This window comes from Phaenicophaeus curvirostris, chromosome 5 (assembly GCF_032191515.1).
Source record: "Phaenicophaeus curvirostris isolate KB17595 chromosome 5, BPBGC_Pcur_1.0, whole genome shotgun sequence".
Taxonomy (NCBI): domain Eukaryota; kingdom Metazoa; phylum Chordata; class Aves; order Cuculiformes; family Cuculidae; genus Phaenicophaeus; species Phaenicophaeus curvirostris.
Genome location: NC_091396.1, coordinates 60,306,706 through 60,323,630, shown reverse-complemented (window position 1 = coordinate 60,323,630; position 16,925 = coordinate 60,306,706). Strand labels below are relative to the sequence as shown.

Here is a 16,925-nt window from a genome sequence, read left to right as displayed (position 1 = left end):
GCATTCTGCTCTCTCTTTGGGGAGCAATGGAAGAAAGGACAAAGTGAATATAACATGTTGATTGGGTTGCAGCAGTGCAGTAAGCATAAATTGCACTGATGAAGCTGGAGTACAAGGGTATCTAAAACAGAACTTTTATTTTTTTCTTTAATCCATTTCAGCTAAAGTTTGTGAATTTAAGTTTTTCTTGCCCCCCCCCCCTTTTTTTTTTCCCTTTTGTAGAAAGATCAAAAGAGATAACCCAGCATGAAGAGGAACTGAATGGTAATATTTCTGCTTATAGAGATGCCCAAGAACAGGCTGTGTTTGCTTTCCGGAGAGAGCCAAGTTACTTTGAGATTCCAACTAAAGAATTTCATCAGCCATCAAAATCTCCAGAAAGGCAGGTCCATGAGATCCCAACAAAGGATGTTGATGCTGTAGTAACCCCTGTTGTACAGAGTCACGCCTCTTTCACCATTGAATTTGATGATGGTACCCCCGGTAAAATAAAGATAAAAGACCATGTAACTAAATTTTCGCTCAGACAAAGAAGACCGTATAGTAAGGAACCAGCTCATACAGAAGTGATGTCAGCAGAGAGCAAAGTGGCCGACTGGCTTGTCCAGAATGATCCAAGCTTGATAAGACGGCAGTCTCCAGGAGACGACGTGTACAGTACGAAGAGTGACTTGCCAGTTCATGTGAGGACACTTAAAGGTGAGTGAATGTCTTGCCTCATGGTTGTAGTTCTTTATTAGCTGTGCAAATGCAGCATAATAAAGGGGGAAACCCCTTCTCCTGTCAAGGAGAACTGGAATTAATTATCTCTGCTCCAAATTTGCAAGATGAAGAATATTTCGTTAATGAGCATTAATGGAATTGAATCCAGGAAGCAGGCTCTTCACCTGGCCCTGAAGTCATGTGTGATGCTGGCCTGGGGACACTCTAATCTGGTTCCTCTACATCTATAATGCCAGCTCAGCAGTAACAGTGATTGAAAAAAGGGTTTTGATTTTTTAAATATCTAAATTCCCCTGCAGTCAGGCAGGCTGGTAAACATAGGTATTTCAGTGGATCTTCTCTTGACTTCTAGCTGAAGGAATGGCTTTTCTTTTTGCTGTAGTCCAGAAGAGGCTAAGTGTGATCATCTGATGGCTATAATGACCAAAGAGCCACATGATCGAATGACAAGATGTCCTAACATGGAGGCTGGTGATAGGGTTGAGATATACGTGATTGCCAATGGAGAAAATTGTGCTTGTAGAAGGTTTCTTCTTTTGAACTAAAGCTTCTCTGAAATCCTGCTCTGTTCAAAAACTTAAGGTTTTGTGGAACTGTGTCCTGTTAAGTGGGTCACTGTGAGGTATTCTTTGGGGATTTTTGGAGATCTGAAGTGTAGATTGGGGCACAGGACGTAGTGCACCTGGTGGGAATCTCATAACTTGCATATATTTTGCAAGATTTATGCTTGATTGGATGTCTTTTGTGGGCAATGCACTGAACAGCTAGGAGGAGATCATTGCATTCTCACTGCCTTGCAGGCCTCTGGAAAAGCTGTCGTTTTGAACTGCGGCTACAGGTGATGAAATCGTGTTGAAGTTTACCAGATGTACTTGTGCTCGAGATCCTTCTTAAAAGAGAGCATTACCTTGTTTTCCTTTAAAGGACTATTTGCTTGGACTTTATTGGGGAAAAAACCCACAACCCTGTAATATGAAGAGTTTCGCCTCCAACTTGCCACTTCGTGTATGGTTTTTGAGAAGCCCCTGTGGTCAAAACGGTCTCACGTATCCAGCCATGGGATTTGATGTGGCATGGAAGTTGAACTCTTTTGTTGTCATTGCTTGTTTCTGGTTCTTCCCGATACTGTACAGTGTTAAGGTGCCCTGCCTATTTAGAGTCTTATTTTCAGTCTACTGTGACTGTGATAGAGGGCTTAGGTGGGATTTTGGAGGTTTTTTTGTGGTGTTATTGCGATATTGGATTTTGTTGACTTGCTGGAGAACATTGTCCTGGATGGAAGTGGCCTTCAGCAGTTTTGCTCTTTTCTCTTGGAGGAAACTAGAGAGTTAGGCAGCTGCTCATCCTAGGATTTTACTGAGCAATGCATAGCGATACTAGACTGACTACCCTTACTTCTTTACAGTCCATAAGGCATGGAAAGAAGCTATGGTAATTTAATGCAAAATTTGCATATAAAGAAATCAAATCTTCGGACATTCAGTTAAAATGTATAGTGTTGGTGGCCCGAGGAGTTTATCTGCTTCTTGTTTGGCAGAGGACAGGGTGTCGTTTGTCCTGCGATAGCTGTGTAACGTGTTCTTCTGGCAGGGCTAATTTTGAAGATGTCTTGGAGGCTACTGCTGGCTGCCTACCAGGTTTGGGTCTTCAGGATCAGAGATCCTGAATGTTAGGGTTCATTTGTAACATTTGTTCACTTTCCGGAACAATGGGGTTAATGTATCAAGACTAGAGAGTTCAGGCCTTAGCAGCTTGAGGGTACGTACATGGTGTTTTGCTGGGGCATCCTTGGGCACAGCGGGTGTTTTTCCTAGTGTCCTTGCTGTTTTGCTTTCAGTAGAGTTCTTAGTCAAGACCCTTTAATTGAAGAACTTTCCTTTCTAAGGATCAAGCTTCTCAACCTTCAGGCACAATGCAAAGTTTTGCTAGCTTCCTGCAGTGAGGGTGTTGGAAAACTCTTCAGAGGACTGAATCCTGAGTTGAATGGATCTTGTATTAAATTCTAATCTTTCATGGCTAACTTGAGGTAATAAACGGTCTTCACCCATGTGTCTGGAGAACTTGCAAAGTAGGTTTGAGCAGTTTTCCTTTCAAACACGTGATATTTTAGCCAGTATATCTTGCTGCATATTACAGTCTAGAGCGCAGAGACCTCTTTCCCCGTTCTCCCGATGACAGGTTCCTGGTCGTTGACTGAATCGTGTTGTGTGCCTTCACACCAGTTTCCTTCTCCAAAAAAAGGTTTGGTTTTTGTTTTACTTTTAACTTTTTGTTTAACTTTCAATTTACTTTCTGAGAGTCCTAACTAAGGCACTGAGGGGCAGAACATCACTGATATATAGAGAAGGTTGTAAAGATGGTTGTCGCTAATATTAAGTGAAACTAATTATAAACTGACTTTCAGCTTAGTGAACTTGTAAGTAATGATTTAACCTTTGCTTGGATGGTGATAGGATCGTGTAACTCATGGGGGTGTCATGGTCTGATTCGTAAATTATCAGGAAAAATAAAGAATCCTGTAAATTCACTTTTCCATCAGCGTCTGGTTTATTATCTCCTTGCAGAGGGAGGGTAACATGAGTGCTCAGAGTTGTATGCACTTGTAGTGCACTGATCTGCATTTTGATCATGGGGATTTGGTTTCACGGGTGCAGCATGTGGGATTTATTTACTGATCCAGCAAAGATATTTGTGCTCTGTACAGAACCTAATGAAGTGATCTTGGACCACAGGAACTGGGCAGAATGACAAAATAATGTAATCACCTTGGGGTTGAAACGGTTTCTTGAACTGTTTTTTAATAACTTGATAGTCAACCAATAGTGAAAAGTGAGATCAGGCGACCTTTTGCTTTCTCTTTTATTATCTCTGGTAGGATACAATCCCTGTACCATAGCAGGGATGTTTTTGGAGTTGTTTAATCCTATAGGGTTTTTTTTTTTCTTTGAACTGAAAAGATAAATTTCACCCGGGAGGTAATAACAGGGCCACAGCAACTAAGAATATGAAAATCAAATCTGCATACCTTGTTTCCAGGAAATAGGCACGAGGACGGGACGCAAAGCGACTCTGAAGACCCTGTGGCTCCCCAGGCAGAGAAGGAGACAACAACAGGCAGTGAACGTGCAGTGGAGCAAACCAAGCTGCAGCGTCAGATGAGACGTGATCCTCACGAGATGCTGCACAACAAGCAGGCCTTCGTCATAGAGTTCTTTGAGGACACGCCACGGAAGAAGCGGTCACAGTCTTTCACACACAGTGCTCACTCCTCCCAGAGTGACACCGATCCAGGGCTGAAGACCAAGGTTGAAAAGCGCAAGAATGTCTTGCCACCGGAGAAGCCGGGAAATGCGGTTCCACCATCCCACCTTGGGGCCCCGGCAGGCAAACCCAGTAACAACTCCTCTGGGACCCAAAGAACTAGCTCCTTCAAGAGGGAGAAGACAGAAGACCGAATCAACTCTTCATCCTCCTCTGCTTCCAGAGCATCAGCCAAAACTTACGGGAGCGTTGGGAGGAAGTCTAAAATGGCTCAGGATTTTATGGCTGAGTACTTGCGGGAGACTGCTCAGTCTGGGAAGCAGAGTGCTGAGAAACCAGCACCTCTGCCCATGCCGGTCGCTCCACATGTGGTTATATCATCAGAACCAGAGTCTGCCCCTGCTCCGCCTTCAGAAGTAAAATCAGCCCAGGGCAGGAGAAATGATGAGGAAGACAGTGTGAGTGAGACAGGCACATATACCATCGAGACAGAGTCACAGGATAAAGAGGTGGAGGAGGCGCGAAAAATGATAGATCAGGTAAATGCTGCTTTTCTGTGCTTGGCTACCGAGCTAAGGGCTGAAGGCTTCGACTTCCGTACCTCATTCTGGAGGGCCTAGCTTAATTAGCTATTGCTGTGAAGAATTGCTCCCTTTTGAATTGGATGCAGCAGGGATTTATGGCTAGAGATGGAAATCCTGAGTGACCTGTGTTAAGGATAGGCCTTGACAAAATGGAGAGGCTGGTCTTTAGAAAAAACCAACAAAACAAGAAAGTTAAAAACCCACAGAGTGTAATAAAGGAAGGTAAGCCCACAACAAAGAGCTGCCTTGCTTCCAAAATGAGATTTGAATGCACAAGTACAAGACTGGGCTTGCCATCTGTTTAGAGGAAATGCAACAGCAGAATAAAGATGGGTCTGATCCTGCTGAGAGCTTTGTTTGGGAGCAGCTCTGCTCTCTAGGGCTGCTCCCAAGCCTCTGCATTGGCATTGCATCAGCTCCTGCCCACAAAGACAGGAGCTGCAGCCCTTCACTGATGCAGCATCCTGTGGCAGGCCTGAGGAAATGCAGGCTAAGGACTGATGCTCTTGATCCTTCATAAGCCTCAGTGGTAGGTGGTTCTTTGGTTGGCTGTACCTGGTTAGAAAGGGGAGTGCTTGCTGGAGGGCAAGTGGCAGCTGGTTGAGATAGTGAAGGGTGTGGTCCAGGGCAGAGGCAATCCTAGATGGATCTATACTTGTTTGCATTTTGCAAAGTGAATGATAGCCTAAAACCAAGTGAGGGAGCGGCTTCAAGAAACCCACCCACTAAGCAAACTGCAGGGAAACCAACCCAAAGTTTGGCTGATTTTCAGGTTTAGCTTTCATCTGTGGTCTATTATGAAAACAAAACTGGCAAGTTGCTATGAAGATTTAGTGAGTGTAGGCAGGAGGATGGTGAAGTTTAAAGGAAGCCTTAATTGAACCTGGCTTTAGAACGTTGTATAGTGTTGTGTGAGCCTAGATCTAACTTCCCTCACTTGTTTATTATGCTTATTCCTTACATCTTGTTTGAAATGTGATAGGAAGCTTTCAGGGCAGGATGTTTAAGCCACAGAAAGGCTCTAGTCCTGAAATTAGATTGTTAATAGTTCTGCTAGGGAAATACAAGGAAGAAAACCACAAAAATACAGTTATTTTGGAGAGTTGTCTTGGCAGCTGTGTTGACTTGGGCAGGCAAGCTGGCCACATTGTACTCCTAACTGACATAGATTTGGTGCAGTGCAGACCTGCCACTTGGGAACACCTGGATCTCAGTGTTTCTATCCAGGAAGAAAGAAGATAGGAATTCTGGACTTACTGAGGTTTTGAGCTGACTCTGCTTTTTGTTCTTCCACCATTGCATGCACACTTTTAAGTAGAACTGAGAGTGAAGAACTTTATGGCCATCTCTGCCCAGCCTAGGTACCATCCATGGTGGCATCTCCCTCAGAACTGCTTGTAGTCAGGGAAGAGAAACAAGCCCTTCTGAGGTGTAAATCTTAGTCACCTCTCTAGGAAAGCTGTTTATTTCCAGAGGGAATCCGGCCAGCTAGCTCAAATGCCCACCCATCTCTTAGTGTGCATCCTTTCCAGGCCCTCACATGGCAATGTAGGGCTGCTGTGCCTAGCCGGCTCGCTGCTATAGTCTATGAAAGACCCTGGAGATGGAGCTTTACCAGATTTTTCCACATCTCTGTTTAAGCTGATACATAGCTTTCCTGACACTCTAATAAATTTCTCAAGGCTGAAAAGGGACTCATATTCAGTGAAGGTTTATACTGTTAAAGGCAACACACCAAAATAACAAAGGTGAGGGAAAAGGTGGGCGTGAGTGGGATTCTATGAATAGCATATTTAAAGTTGCTACTGTGGACTAGAAAAGAAAATTATTTATGTAGTTGTATGGACGCGTTTGCAAGTGTTTCTCCTCTTGGGATCATAGTTTGTGTGTGACTAATGCTTCATGGACTTGGATTTTGGGCTAATATTTTCCTGTTTTCTTGGGTTTTAATCTTTCCCATGCAAACATCTTTTCAGGTTTTTGGTGTTCTTGAGTCACCTGAATTTTGCAGAATCTCTTCAGCCTTTAGACCAATAATTAAAGGTGAAAAAGATGACTCCGGTTCTCATCAGCATCTAATCAGTGAAAATGGCACTAGTCAGAAGTCACCCTTGCTCCAGGCATTTGCCTCAAAAGCTGTGAGTGGGTCTCAGGCTGATGCACAGGTATGGGCAGTCCAGGTGGATTTGTTGGGATGGTGGAAGTGTAGATGGGGTTTCTGTCTGGATGGAAATGTGATGCATAGATTGATTTCCATTTTGAGGAGACTGAGTGATGTGTGTATGAAAGGAGAGGTTTTGTGATTAGGATCTGATTTACAAGCCCTCTTTCTGACACTGCCTTCCCCACCTTGTTGTAGATGTCTGCAGCATCTCAAGGGAGTCAGAAGTGGGTGTCTAGATGGGCGAGCCTTGCGGACAGTTACTCAGACTCTGGATCTGTCTCTGGGCAGGGTGATGGAGGTGCAGGTAAGTTTCGTCCTGACATTACTGTTTAAAGGTGGCTGAATCTAAGCCAGGATGATATGAAAATCAGGAATTAAGGGCTTCTGTGTGTCTGGCTGTGACTTATTTTCTGGTTTGGCAATTGTATTTCTGGATTGGAAGGGCAGAGTGAATCGTTCCCGGTGGAATAAAGATGGAAGGAACCTCTGGTTTGCATTTCAGAGTCATCCAAGAAGTTCTAATGTTACATTTGACATGACTAAAGTGTGCCTGGGAAGGAGAAAGATTGGTTGTTAGGGGGCTAGTTAACACTCAAGACCAAGTAGTGATTCTTCAGGCTGCCTTATGATGCCAGATGAAAGCCCTCTGCAAGTTGTCTTGGACTCTCCTGTGTCTGGTTGTGCTGAGAGTCTTGGGCTGTTCTGGGGTTTGCTGTCAGGTGGCATGTTTGAAGTGTGGAGAAAACTGAGGATGGAGGGGAGGAGGAAAGCAGGAGGAGGTGAGGCTCCCATCATAGCTGGCAGGACAGCTTACAGAACAGCACTTGGGTGGCTTTCGTAAATGTTTTCACCCCCTTTGGTTGGAAATATTTGTCATTACCTTCATGCCATCAATGGTGATAGACATACTCAGTAAAGGTTAAAAGAAATTTATGTTTTTGAGGTCACTGGTGCTGTTTTAACACTAGGTGAGAACCTGACTCTCTGAACATTTGAAATATTGCCATAATCAAATAACCAGTTATCCTGGTATTTAAAGGCTGTATTGGATACAAAGTCTTGGCTTGGAAGAAACAAGAGTGCAGTTTCCATGAAGTGTGTCCCTACCAATAAACCCACCCACACTAGGATGGCAAGTTCTAATTCAGAGCCTCTTCATTGTTGCAGGTTCTTTCTCCTGAGACTTTTCTGTGAGATATGATCATATGAGAACTTGTACTGTGAAAAATGCAGTGATGCAGTTTTAAGTGCCGTTCTTTCAATAGAGCCCATTTGACTAAATAGATGGCAGTGGTGACTTTTTGTCTACTTCCCGTGGATTTATTTATGGTAGACTGATGCCAGCAGTGTTGTTAGCCTCTAAACGTATGTGCTTGTACGGAGAGCTAGATCATGGGAGAATGAATCTGAGATTCTGCAGAGGGAAGATGTTGAGCACTCTGATCCAGGAAAGGAATTAAGTATGATTTTATCTTAAGTGTCTCTATTGATAAATCTGAGGGATTGAGCTGGAGCTAGGCCCTATTGATGTCTTGTATTACATAAAAGCCTAGTTCTAAACATGTCTTGTGAGTGCGTTTGTGGACTTGCATTTTGCAGAATTAAGCTCTTCCTAAATAAAATAAAGTGGTAGGTTTAAAACAGTTCATTCTTGTCCACTTAACTCTCTTCAGAAAACGGTGCTGCCCCCAAACCTGGGGAACCAGAAAATGCTGTCCCCTTGAGAACAAGGCGCCTACTTCCCCAGCTCCCACCGAGTGATAAATCAGACAGTCCCACGCCCACAGTCCTGGTTTGCCAGGAGTCCTACTCTGAGATTACCAAGAGAACCGTTGTGAAGGACCACTGTGTGGAGCCCTACGGTGATCCCAGCAGCCGCCTCTTCATCCAAGAAGACTTGGATCCAGATAGCCTCAGCGATGCCAGCAGATCTGATGATGGCTTCAGCATGGAAAAAGGCAAGAAATACAAAGAGAACAATAAAATGCTAGAGCAGGTGGGGGAAGACACAAAGTCAGAGAGCCGGCAGCCAGGAACCTCCCGGGTCTCAAATGTGAGAGCTGTAAGTGAGCCAGTTCCTACTTCATTCTACATTGGTGATGACAGCAACAACGTGGGGATTGCTGCTAAGCTCTCTCTGAGTGTGTCCCATCCTCGAGGAGACAAAACTAGCAAGGATCAGGAGTTTTCCTTCAAGTCTGCTGGCACACCAGTTCCTGGAAAGGCACCAGTCAAAGATGTTAGTGCTTACATTAATGCAGCAGGGAAGGTGGTTATTTCCCTTCATCAGACTCTTCCTCAAGATCAGGAAAGCGTGGCAGGAAAGGAAACATCATCTTTTGTTAGACAGGAAAGTTTTACCAAAGATAAATCAAGCAGTGGTGTTCCTCAAAATAAACTCCCACATATTTCAAGTCATCCTCTGCTTAAAGATTTAGAGGCTGTTCGGTCAACCCGTATGGACTTCGGTCAGGAGACTCATCTTCTCCTTAAGGACACCGAAACTGCCTTGGCAGCGCTGGAAGCCAAATTACTTGGTCAAAGCCAACAGCTGGAGCCCTCGGATACTGCTGGTCAGCTGGAGGACTCCTTGTCAGGGGATTCTGATGTGGACACTGCCAGCACGGTCAGCTTGGTGAGTGGCAAAAATGTCCCAACGAGTGCCCCAAAACGCAAAGCGGTCACAAGCTTGCAGAAGGAGAAGTCTTCGTCCACACCATCCATCCAAGACCAGTCCGGGCAACCAAGTGCTCGGGATAGATTGACGGAGAAGCGGAAGACGCAAGCACCAGAGGCATCAAACCACACAGAGACCGCCAAACGCTTCCAGATAAAGCGGAGTGCTGGGACTCGAGGGTCACTTGACTTCACAGATGATGAAAGAAGCTCAAGCTTGCCCTATTTGCCAGTCCCCGATGCAGTCGTGTCTGACCATGAGCACTCGGTATCCCGACCGGTTCCCAGGAGGAAACCTGTGGCTCAGGCCACCAAGGAGGACCACAGCAAAACAACCTCAAATGTGCAGAAAATCCAGCAGGTTCTTACTCGCTCAAACAGCTTGTCCACTCCACGACCCACGAGGGCCTCAAAACTACGTCGTGCCCGGCTGGGAGATGCTTCAGACAATGAATGTGTCGATACCGAGAAAACTGCTTCCAACCCTGAAGCAGCTGCTCCAGGCTCAAAGCAGTCCACAGAGACAAAGAAGCTCTCCCGTCTGGACATCCTTGCTATGCCGAGGAAACGAGCAGGTTCCTTTACAGTACCCAGTGACTCTGAGACGGCGCAGTCAAGGACAGGATTTTCTGGCCGGAATGTGGAGCCATATCGGAAGATGGGTATTTCGGAGGTTAGAGCCGCAGCGAGGAAAACAGCAGCTGCTGCATCTGCAAAGCAGCCTTTCAGCAGGACTCGTTCAAGCAGTGTCAAGTATTCCTCCTCATCCAGTAAGTCTTAATGATTTGTTTCTCCCCTGTTCCCCTCTCCCTGAATTATAGGCTGCACATGATTGCCAAGAATTGGTATCTCAGTAATATGAGTGCTGCATCGGTGAGTACAAAAGTTCATGTTAAGAAGCAGTATGGAGGTTGAGATTTCTTGTGAGTTTGGAGACAGTGTAGCACTTCTTATATGCAGGGAAATATTATTGTGGTGGTAGACTGTGAGGATATTGCTATTTTAGTTATGGTTTTGGTTTGGTTTTTTTTTTCCAGTGACTTAGTTTTCTGAACAGCCAGTTGGCATTTGACAGGAGCATGTTAGTAATTTTTCTGTTAACAAAGATAGAATGTAATGCCTTTCTAGTGCTACAAGGAAATCTGTTCTTTTTTTTTTTTTTCTTTAACTTCAAAAATTCAAAGTTTGCTTCTAGAGAGTTTCTAGAGGTGTTTGTGACAGCTGTTGTCCAAGGTGGCAGGTTTGAAGGCATCTGAAACAGGAGAATGAGACAAAAATGTCGCTGTGTGTGAAGGCTGTTCCCTTGTTCTTCCTGTAAATGCAAATGTGTGGGTGGATCCTAGACTTTTATTGCCCAAAGAGATTCCTGATACTGCCTGGTTTTTTTGAATTTTGCCATAGGTAAGGCAGGTACACAGCTGTTTCCCACAAGGCTCTCTTGCTGTGTGCTCAACAGACCCTTGCAATATTCAATATTTGTCATATTGAACTCAGCCTTTAACTAAGAGGTGGGAACTAGCAATGCAGATGAGAGCTCTGAGATGGTAATTGATAATCAGATTGTCCCTGACACCCTTGGTCTAAGCCCTAGGCTGTGCTCATAGCCCTTGGCCTACCATGGATTTGGCAACGCAGATCTGTTTGTTTAGGCTTTTAGGAATGATGGGGGGAGGCAGAGGGACAGGGAGAACCCCTTTGGCTGGGATTCTCTGTTTTCAGCAGATCTGTGTTTTGTAAGGGGGTCCTAGAATTCTCAATATGACCTTTTTGTATCTTTTCATACAAAGTAGTCCTTCTTGCAGTATTCATTTTTATTGCATGCTAAAAATGTTATTTGCTGCTTGTTTTGATTTAATTGTTTTAGTGCATCCGGCTTCCCTTTTATGTTGATAGTTTTTTTCTTACACATTTGTATATGCATGTAATCCACATGAATAAGCTAAAAGCGTACGTACAGTCTCTTCTCTTGCCTTTTTTGAGATGATGCTATTATTGACTACTTGTTAAGCAGTAATGAACTTAAAGCAAAATAATGTGGTCAGTTTTCTGAACAGGAGGCACTCTTTGCATTCCCTCTGCCTTTGGGCCACAAACTTCAAATCGTTTGGAGAAAAATAAGTGTTGGCCAGTTCTTGATTTAAATGAATTGGTTTTTGATTTCCAGGGCTCTGTAGCAGCATGCTAACACCTTCCCTTGTGCATACTTGCAACAGATGACGCTAATCTTTTCTCTGAATTAGCTGCTCTTAAAATACTAACCTCCTAATTCCTTGATAGGATTGTGGACCTTGCACAAGCTCTAAGTATACTAATGTGCTTCGTGCTTCGTTGTGCTGTACCAAGTGTGTGATCCATGTTCCTATACTAATGCTGTTATAGGTGTAGTGCATGAACACCTAGCACCCCTTTCCTGGAACAGAATTGAAATGTTGATAAACTGAACTATTGCACTGTGCCCCCAAGACATTTTTTAGCGTGATAAAACAACCCTTGAAAGCATTGAGTGTCAAGCCTCAAGAGTAAGGAGGGAGATGTGGCTGATTTATTCAAGGATTTCTTAAAGTGTTCAGCTAACCACAGTAGTTGCCAGCTCTCCCAGTGGGAGAAAGTTAATCTCACTAACAGAGGAATAGAGTGAACTATCTGAGTATGAGATAAGAAATGCCAGTGGATTGTTAGGCTGTCTGAAGTAACTTTATGTGAAAGGCACAGATAACATCGGAATAGTCAAAGTTACCAGTTCTGAAAGTGAAGGGACTGTATCCCCTACTCCTCTGTGTTCACAATCTGCTTATTACTCAGTGTAATTTGAATGATACTGAGGGAGTTGATTCTGATTTCCCTTGGCATACAGGAGTGGAAAATCAGGCTCTTCATTTTAGAATTGCTGTTCAGAGGCAGAATGACCTCTGTTGGTTCTAAACCTCTTTTTTTTTTTTTTCTTCAAAAACCCAAACCTCAGCGGATGGAATACAAGCAAATTTATTTTTTTGTATGTGTGTGTATATATATTAATCCTAAACCAATGTATTTATTTAGCCATGGCTGAGATAGCTGTGACTAGGAATACCTTTTTCACTATACAGTAATTATCTGCAATTTCTACCTGCATTTTAAATGCCAAATTTGTTATTTTTGCTTGTATGATCTATGATGCTGGCTTAATCCCCTTGCAGTGTTTCAGTGTTATAATAATTTTGGTAACACAGTGAAGCTTTTAGGTGTTGCAGTTTTAAATAACTTGGCTGGTTCTGTGTGTGCTAGGTCTTGATTCCTCAGGGAAGGATGGAAGGGAATGAAGTGGTATCCATAGAGAGTATAATGAAGCAGTGAAGACCAATTCTCAAATAAGGACAGCTCAATGCTTCCCATGCTAGGAGGACTTGGGTGTCTACAAATCTGCAGAACCAGTTGGGATGAGCGGGTAGCTTCCAGTAGGCTTTTAGGAGTTAGAGCTGGTCCTGACTGTGTGAACACTTTTCTTGTAGAGTGCCATTAATGGTGAATTGCGAGGCAGGAGGTGAATGTGGGGGTGTGGACTTCTGCAAATAACACCAGGCACTGTAGTCTGTTCTTCACTCTGAACACCCTCCTTTTGCTTGTACTCACACCTAATTGGAGAGGTGTCTGCAGGCTTGAAAATTGGGCTCTTCTTAGAAAAGGACTATGTGGGACTATGACGAGTCTGAAGCGTATGCTACTTACACACAGAGCTTCTGTGCATGGAAAGCTAAGTCTGTGGTAATAATTTACTACATTGGAATTGTTAACACAGCAGTTTTGTTTCTCCACTGGAATTTCCTACTCCAAATTTGTATAGTAAATAGGAGCCACAGAAGGGCTCAGCTTTGAAATGAGCTCTGAGAACATGCTGTTTACCTTAAAATCTGCACAGAATCTCTCCTTTCCTTGTGCTCTTGGGCTAGTTTTGTGTTACCTTTTTGCCCTTATGTAGTTATTTACTGCTTTCCTCAATCTGAAACCAATTCATTTTTTATAAGCCTCAAGGCGGAGACCACAGGGTTCAGATTACACTTCCACTTCGGAGGAGGAATATGGCTCAAATCACAGCTCCCCTAAACACAAACGCTCCCATACTTCAACAGCGACACAAACGCCGAGGATGCGTGGCTCTGGGCTAAGCAAGCAGAAGCACAGTGGCAGAGAAACGGATGACGATGAAGATTTTGATGACCACCCTGACCCCTACAACTTCATGGCTCAAACAGCAGAGATAGCAGAAATAGCCAGGTGAGGTGGGGTTTGATGTATTGACCTACATGTTCAAAATGGATGCAGTTTTCCTTGGTTTTCAAAGCAAACCCAGGTGCAGAGGTAGAAAGAGAGGCATTCTCTCCTGTTGTTTGTGTGCCCTCCCTGTTTCATATCTGAACATAAGCTTGTTCAGACTTGACAGGTTTTCATGAAGCTTTACAGCCTTTGCTAGGCTGTGCTGGTTGTACCTTCTCTCTAGAAAATGCCAAGGTGCCAGGGCATTGTATCTTGATTTGTTTCTTATTCAGACTGTGGATGAGTCTCCTCTCATAGCTCAAGGTCTGTCAAAAGAACTGTCTGCATCTGCTTATCTCTGCTTTCTGCTGGAAGACACTGTGTGTGCTCAGACTGGTTGGTGTGAACTGTGCTAATGCTCTGCAGAGGAAGTCAAATGGATTAGCAGGACTGTATATGTAAACTCTTGAAGCTGCTTGCCTGAAGCTCCTTTGCCTGAAGCTGGTGAGGGAGCAGTGAGTAGTCCCTGTGGGGCAGAAACCTCTTTGCTTGGCACAGTGAACCCAAACAAGAAAATCTGTCTGGGCCCTGTGTAAAGTTCCTGAGTTGTTGCTTAGCTTGATGTCCCTGGATACAGGACCTTTTGTGAACTGCTGGTTTGATGGTTGCCTAGAGGACCTCAGCAGTAAAGCAAATAGATTCTTTTTTTAAACAGTGACATTTGAGGTTTGACATCTCTAATATGCAACTGTGTTATGCCAGCTTTCCAGAAATACTGGTTTTTCATTGTACTGGCCATACTTGAAATACTTTTGACTGAGGAAGCAGTCTTCTGTCTGCTTTTGGCGAGTATTTTCACATCACCCATATCACTCGCCACACTGTAAGGACATTCTTGTGTGAACATTGTTATCAGGCTGCTAGAAGATGTGTCAGACCAGATTGCACTACCTGTACCGTGTGAAGTGTGTGTGTGTGGGAGATGCTGGCTTCACTCTTAGCAGTGTTCTTAGCGCGGGAGAACGCTTTGGGTTGCAGCAGCTATAAATAAATGGTTGCGTCAGGCTTGTCTGGCGCTGCATGTTGCAGGGCTGGGTCACAGAGCCTGCTTCGTAATTGCAGTTCTGATTTCCGTTGCTACTCCCAAATTATCTGGGAGGGATTTAGAGGAGTCAGGGAGAGTTAAAAGGGAAAATGCCACTTGTTTACTGTAAGTGAATCACATGATGGATGTGTTTGGTGACAGCTCTATCCAACCCAGCACAGATAGGGGGCACTTTAAGCAGGCAGATCAAACTGCTTTTTATTAGTTCAATTATGCATTTTCTTTCTGAGGAAATGTTTTGATGAACTAACAGTTTTATTACATTGCTTGTTTTTTTTCAAATAAAAGAAGAAAGTGTCTTTCAGATGAAGCTAGCTAGCTGGAAGGTTACTTTTTTCTCTTAGCATCTTTTCTTCAAAATTACCATGACAGCTACTTTTGGTCTAAAGGGACTTTTTTTTAAGTTCTGCTAGCAAGAGTCCAGAAACTTAAGAACTGGTTTTGAGACCTAGAGCAGAGTGCTACAATCACTAATTATTAACTGGTCACTTGTCAAGGGGCTTGAAGTTTCAAGACTTGGTTTATGAAAACCAGATCCCTCTAAGGTGTGCTGTGTTTACCCTGGAAATCCCTCAGCCCCTCTGAAGAAGGTGGAGGTGTACTTTGGTTTACAGTCTATAAACCACAAAGGAAAAGGAAAGAGTTTGAAATTTTATTTTTTAAGTAGTAAAAAGCTTTTCCTTGTATAGGCTTTTTAAGGGAGAAGAAAGAAGTCTCAAGAAGAAAATGTGGCAAAGTTCTGTTAAAAGAAGAGGAACTTAGTGTTAAGGATTGCTTCCAGTACTTTCTATTAGTGTGTAGTCACTAGAATTTGGTTTTTATCAAATCTCTACTTTGAAGCTGGGGAGAAGAGAAGGATCTGGGGAGAATCTGTAATGGCCTTCCAATACCTGAAGGGGGCTGGGAAGAGACTTTTCAAGGGCATTTAGTGATAGGACAAGGGGAAATGGCTTTTCATTGGAAGGGGAAAGATTTAGATTAGACATTAGGAAGAAATTCTTCACCATGAGAATGGTGTTGACACTTCCTTCCCTAGGTTGCCCAGGGAAGCTGTGGATGCCCCCTCTCTGGAGGTGTTCAAGGCCAGGTTGGATGGGGCTTTGGGCAGCCTGATCTGGTGGGAGGTGACCCTCAGGGGGCTTAGAACTGGATGATCTTTAAGGTCCTTTGTAACCCAAATCGTCCTATGATTCTATTTTGTTCCTCTTCAATGAGTTCGTATTATTCCTCGGCAACCTGCCAAGGCAACCCCAAAAAAACCTCCTTTCCCTGCCCTCTGCAGAGGTTCTAATTGATACAAACTTTTGGTGGCTGCTCTTATTGTGTTGTGTGAGTATGAGATTAGGCTTTTTTTAAATTGTGTCCTAATGGCTCTGCTGTGTGCCCTGTGCTTCAGACTCAGCCAGACCTTGGTGAAGGATGTGGCCATCCTTGCTCGAGAGATTCATGATGTTGCTGGAGATGGGGACTCACAGAGTTCATCGGGGACAGGACCAAGCCCCTCCCTCGGCCCTGTGCCCAACACTCCTGCTTCCACCATATCAGCGAGAGAAGAGGTAAGATCCCAAATAGTAGAAATCTCTGCATCTGAATGCAAGCGAGCTTGCAGGGTACATTTGTGGTGGGAGGTCAGGGCAGCATCCTTAGTTCCTGCAGCATCAAAAACCCTCACCTGATGTCCCCCTAAAAAACACCAGCAGAAAGATTGACTGCAATCTATTTAGGATGCTCTTTATTTTACTCCCCGCTGTGCCACATCCAGGCTTGCAAGAGGTGGGAGCGGGCTGCATGGGTCAAGAGCTGTATTGGATCTGGACAGGTTTGGCTTTTGTTGAGGGATTCCTTACTGTGCCTCTAGGAAGCAGGAAGGCCCTAGTGTCAGAATGTTAGATCCCTCATATTATTTCCAAAGGATCTCGTGGCCTCTAGTTGTACATTGGTCCCTGAAGTTTGCATCTGAGGAACAGGATGGGGGTGAGTGTGCTGTGCTGCTGTACCAGGGAGCCTGAGCCTCCCTTCTTATTTCAGGCAAGACACTGACTGTGTGTTCTGGCTGCACACTCTGTATCAACTGTGTATTTAGTATCTCTGCTATGTCTTTTCTGCCCAGACTGTTGAAATGCTGTGCAGGTGTTTATTGAATCCCTTCTGTCCGTCTGTGTACTGATAGGTGAGGGCAAGG

The 16,925-nt window shown here is 44.1% G+C and overlaps 1 protein-coding gene across 9 annotated transcripts in view; it reads left to right on the top strand.

Annotated features, from left to right (window-relative positions):
- CEP170B (centrosomal protein 170B) overlaps positions 1 to 16,925 on the top strand; it is a 59,677-nt gene that overhangs the window by 31,159 nt on the left and 11,593 nt on the right. For 2 of the 9 annotated variants that reach the window (XM_069858956.1, XM_069858955.1), the window contains exons 8-15: positions 223 to 699; positions 2,902 to 2,964; positions 3,760 to 4,523; positions 6,545 to 6,733; positions 6,928 to 7,036; positions 8,406 to 10,178; positions 13,515 to 13,659; positions 16,140 to 16,299. In XM_069858956.1, coding sequence (XP_069715057.1) covers positions 223 to 699; positions 2,902 to 2,964; positions 3,760 to 4,523; positions 6,545 to 6,733; positions 6,928 to 7,036; positions 8,406 to 10,178; positions 13,515 to 13,659; positions 16,140 to 16,299 — 3,680 coding nt within the window. Of the gene's footprint in view, positions 1 to 222; positions 700 to 2,901; positions 2,965 to 3,759; positions 4,524 to 6,544; positions 6,734 to 6,927; positions 7,037 to 8,405; positions 10,179 to 13,409; positions 13,660 to 16,139; positions 16,300 to 16,925 lie in introns of all 9 variants that reach the window. The other 7 variants (XM_069858952.1, XM_069858950.1, XM_069858959.1 and 4 more) reach the window with 4 other exon arrangements.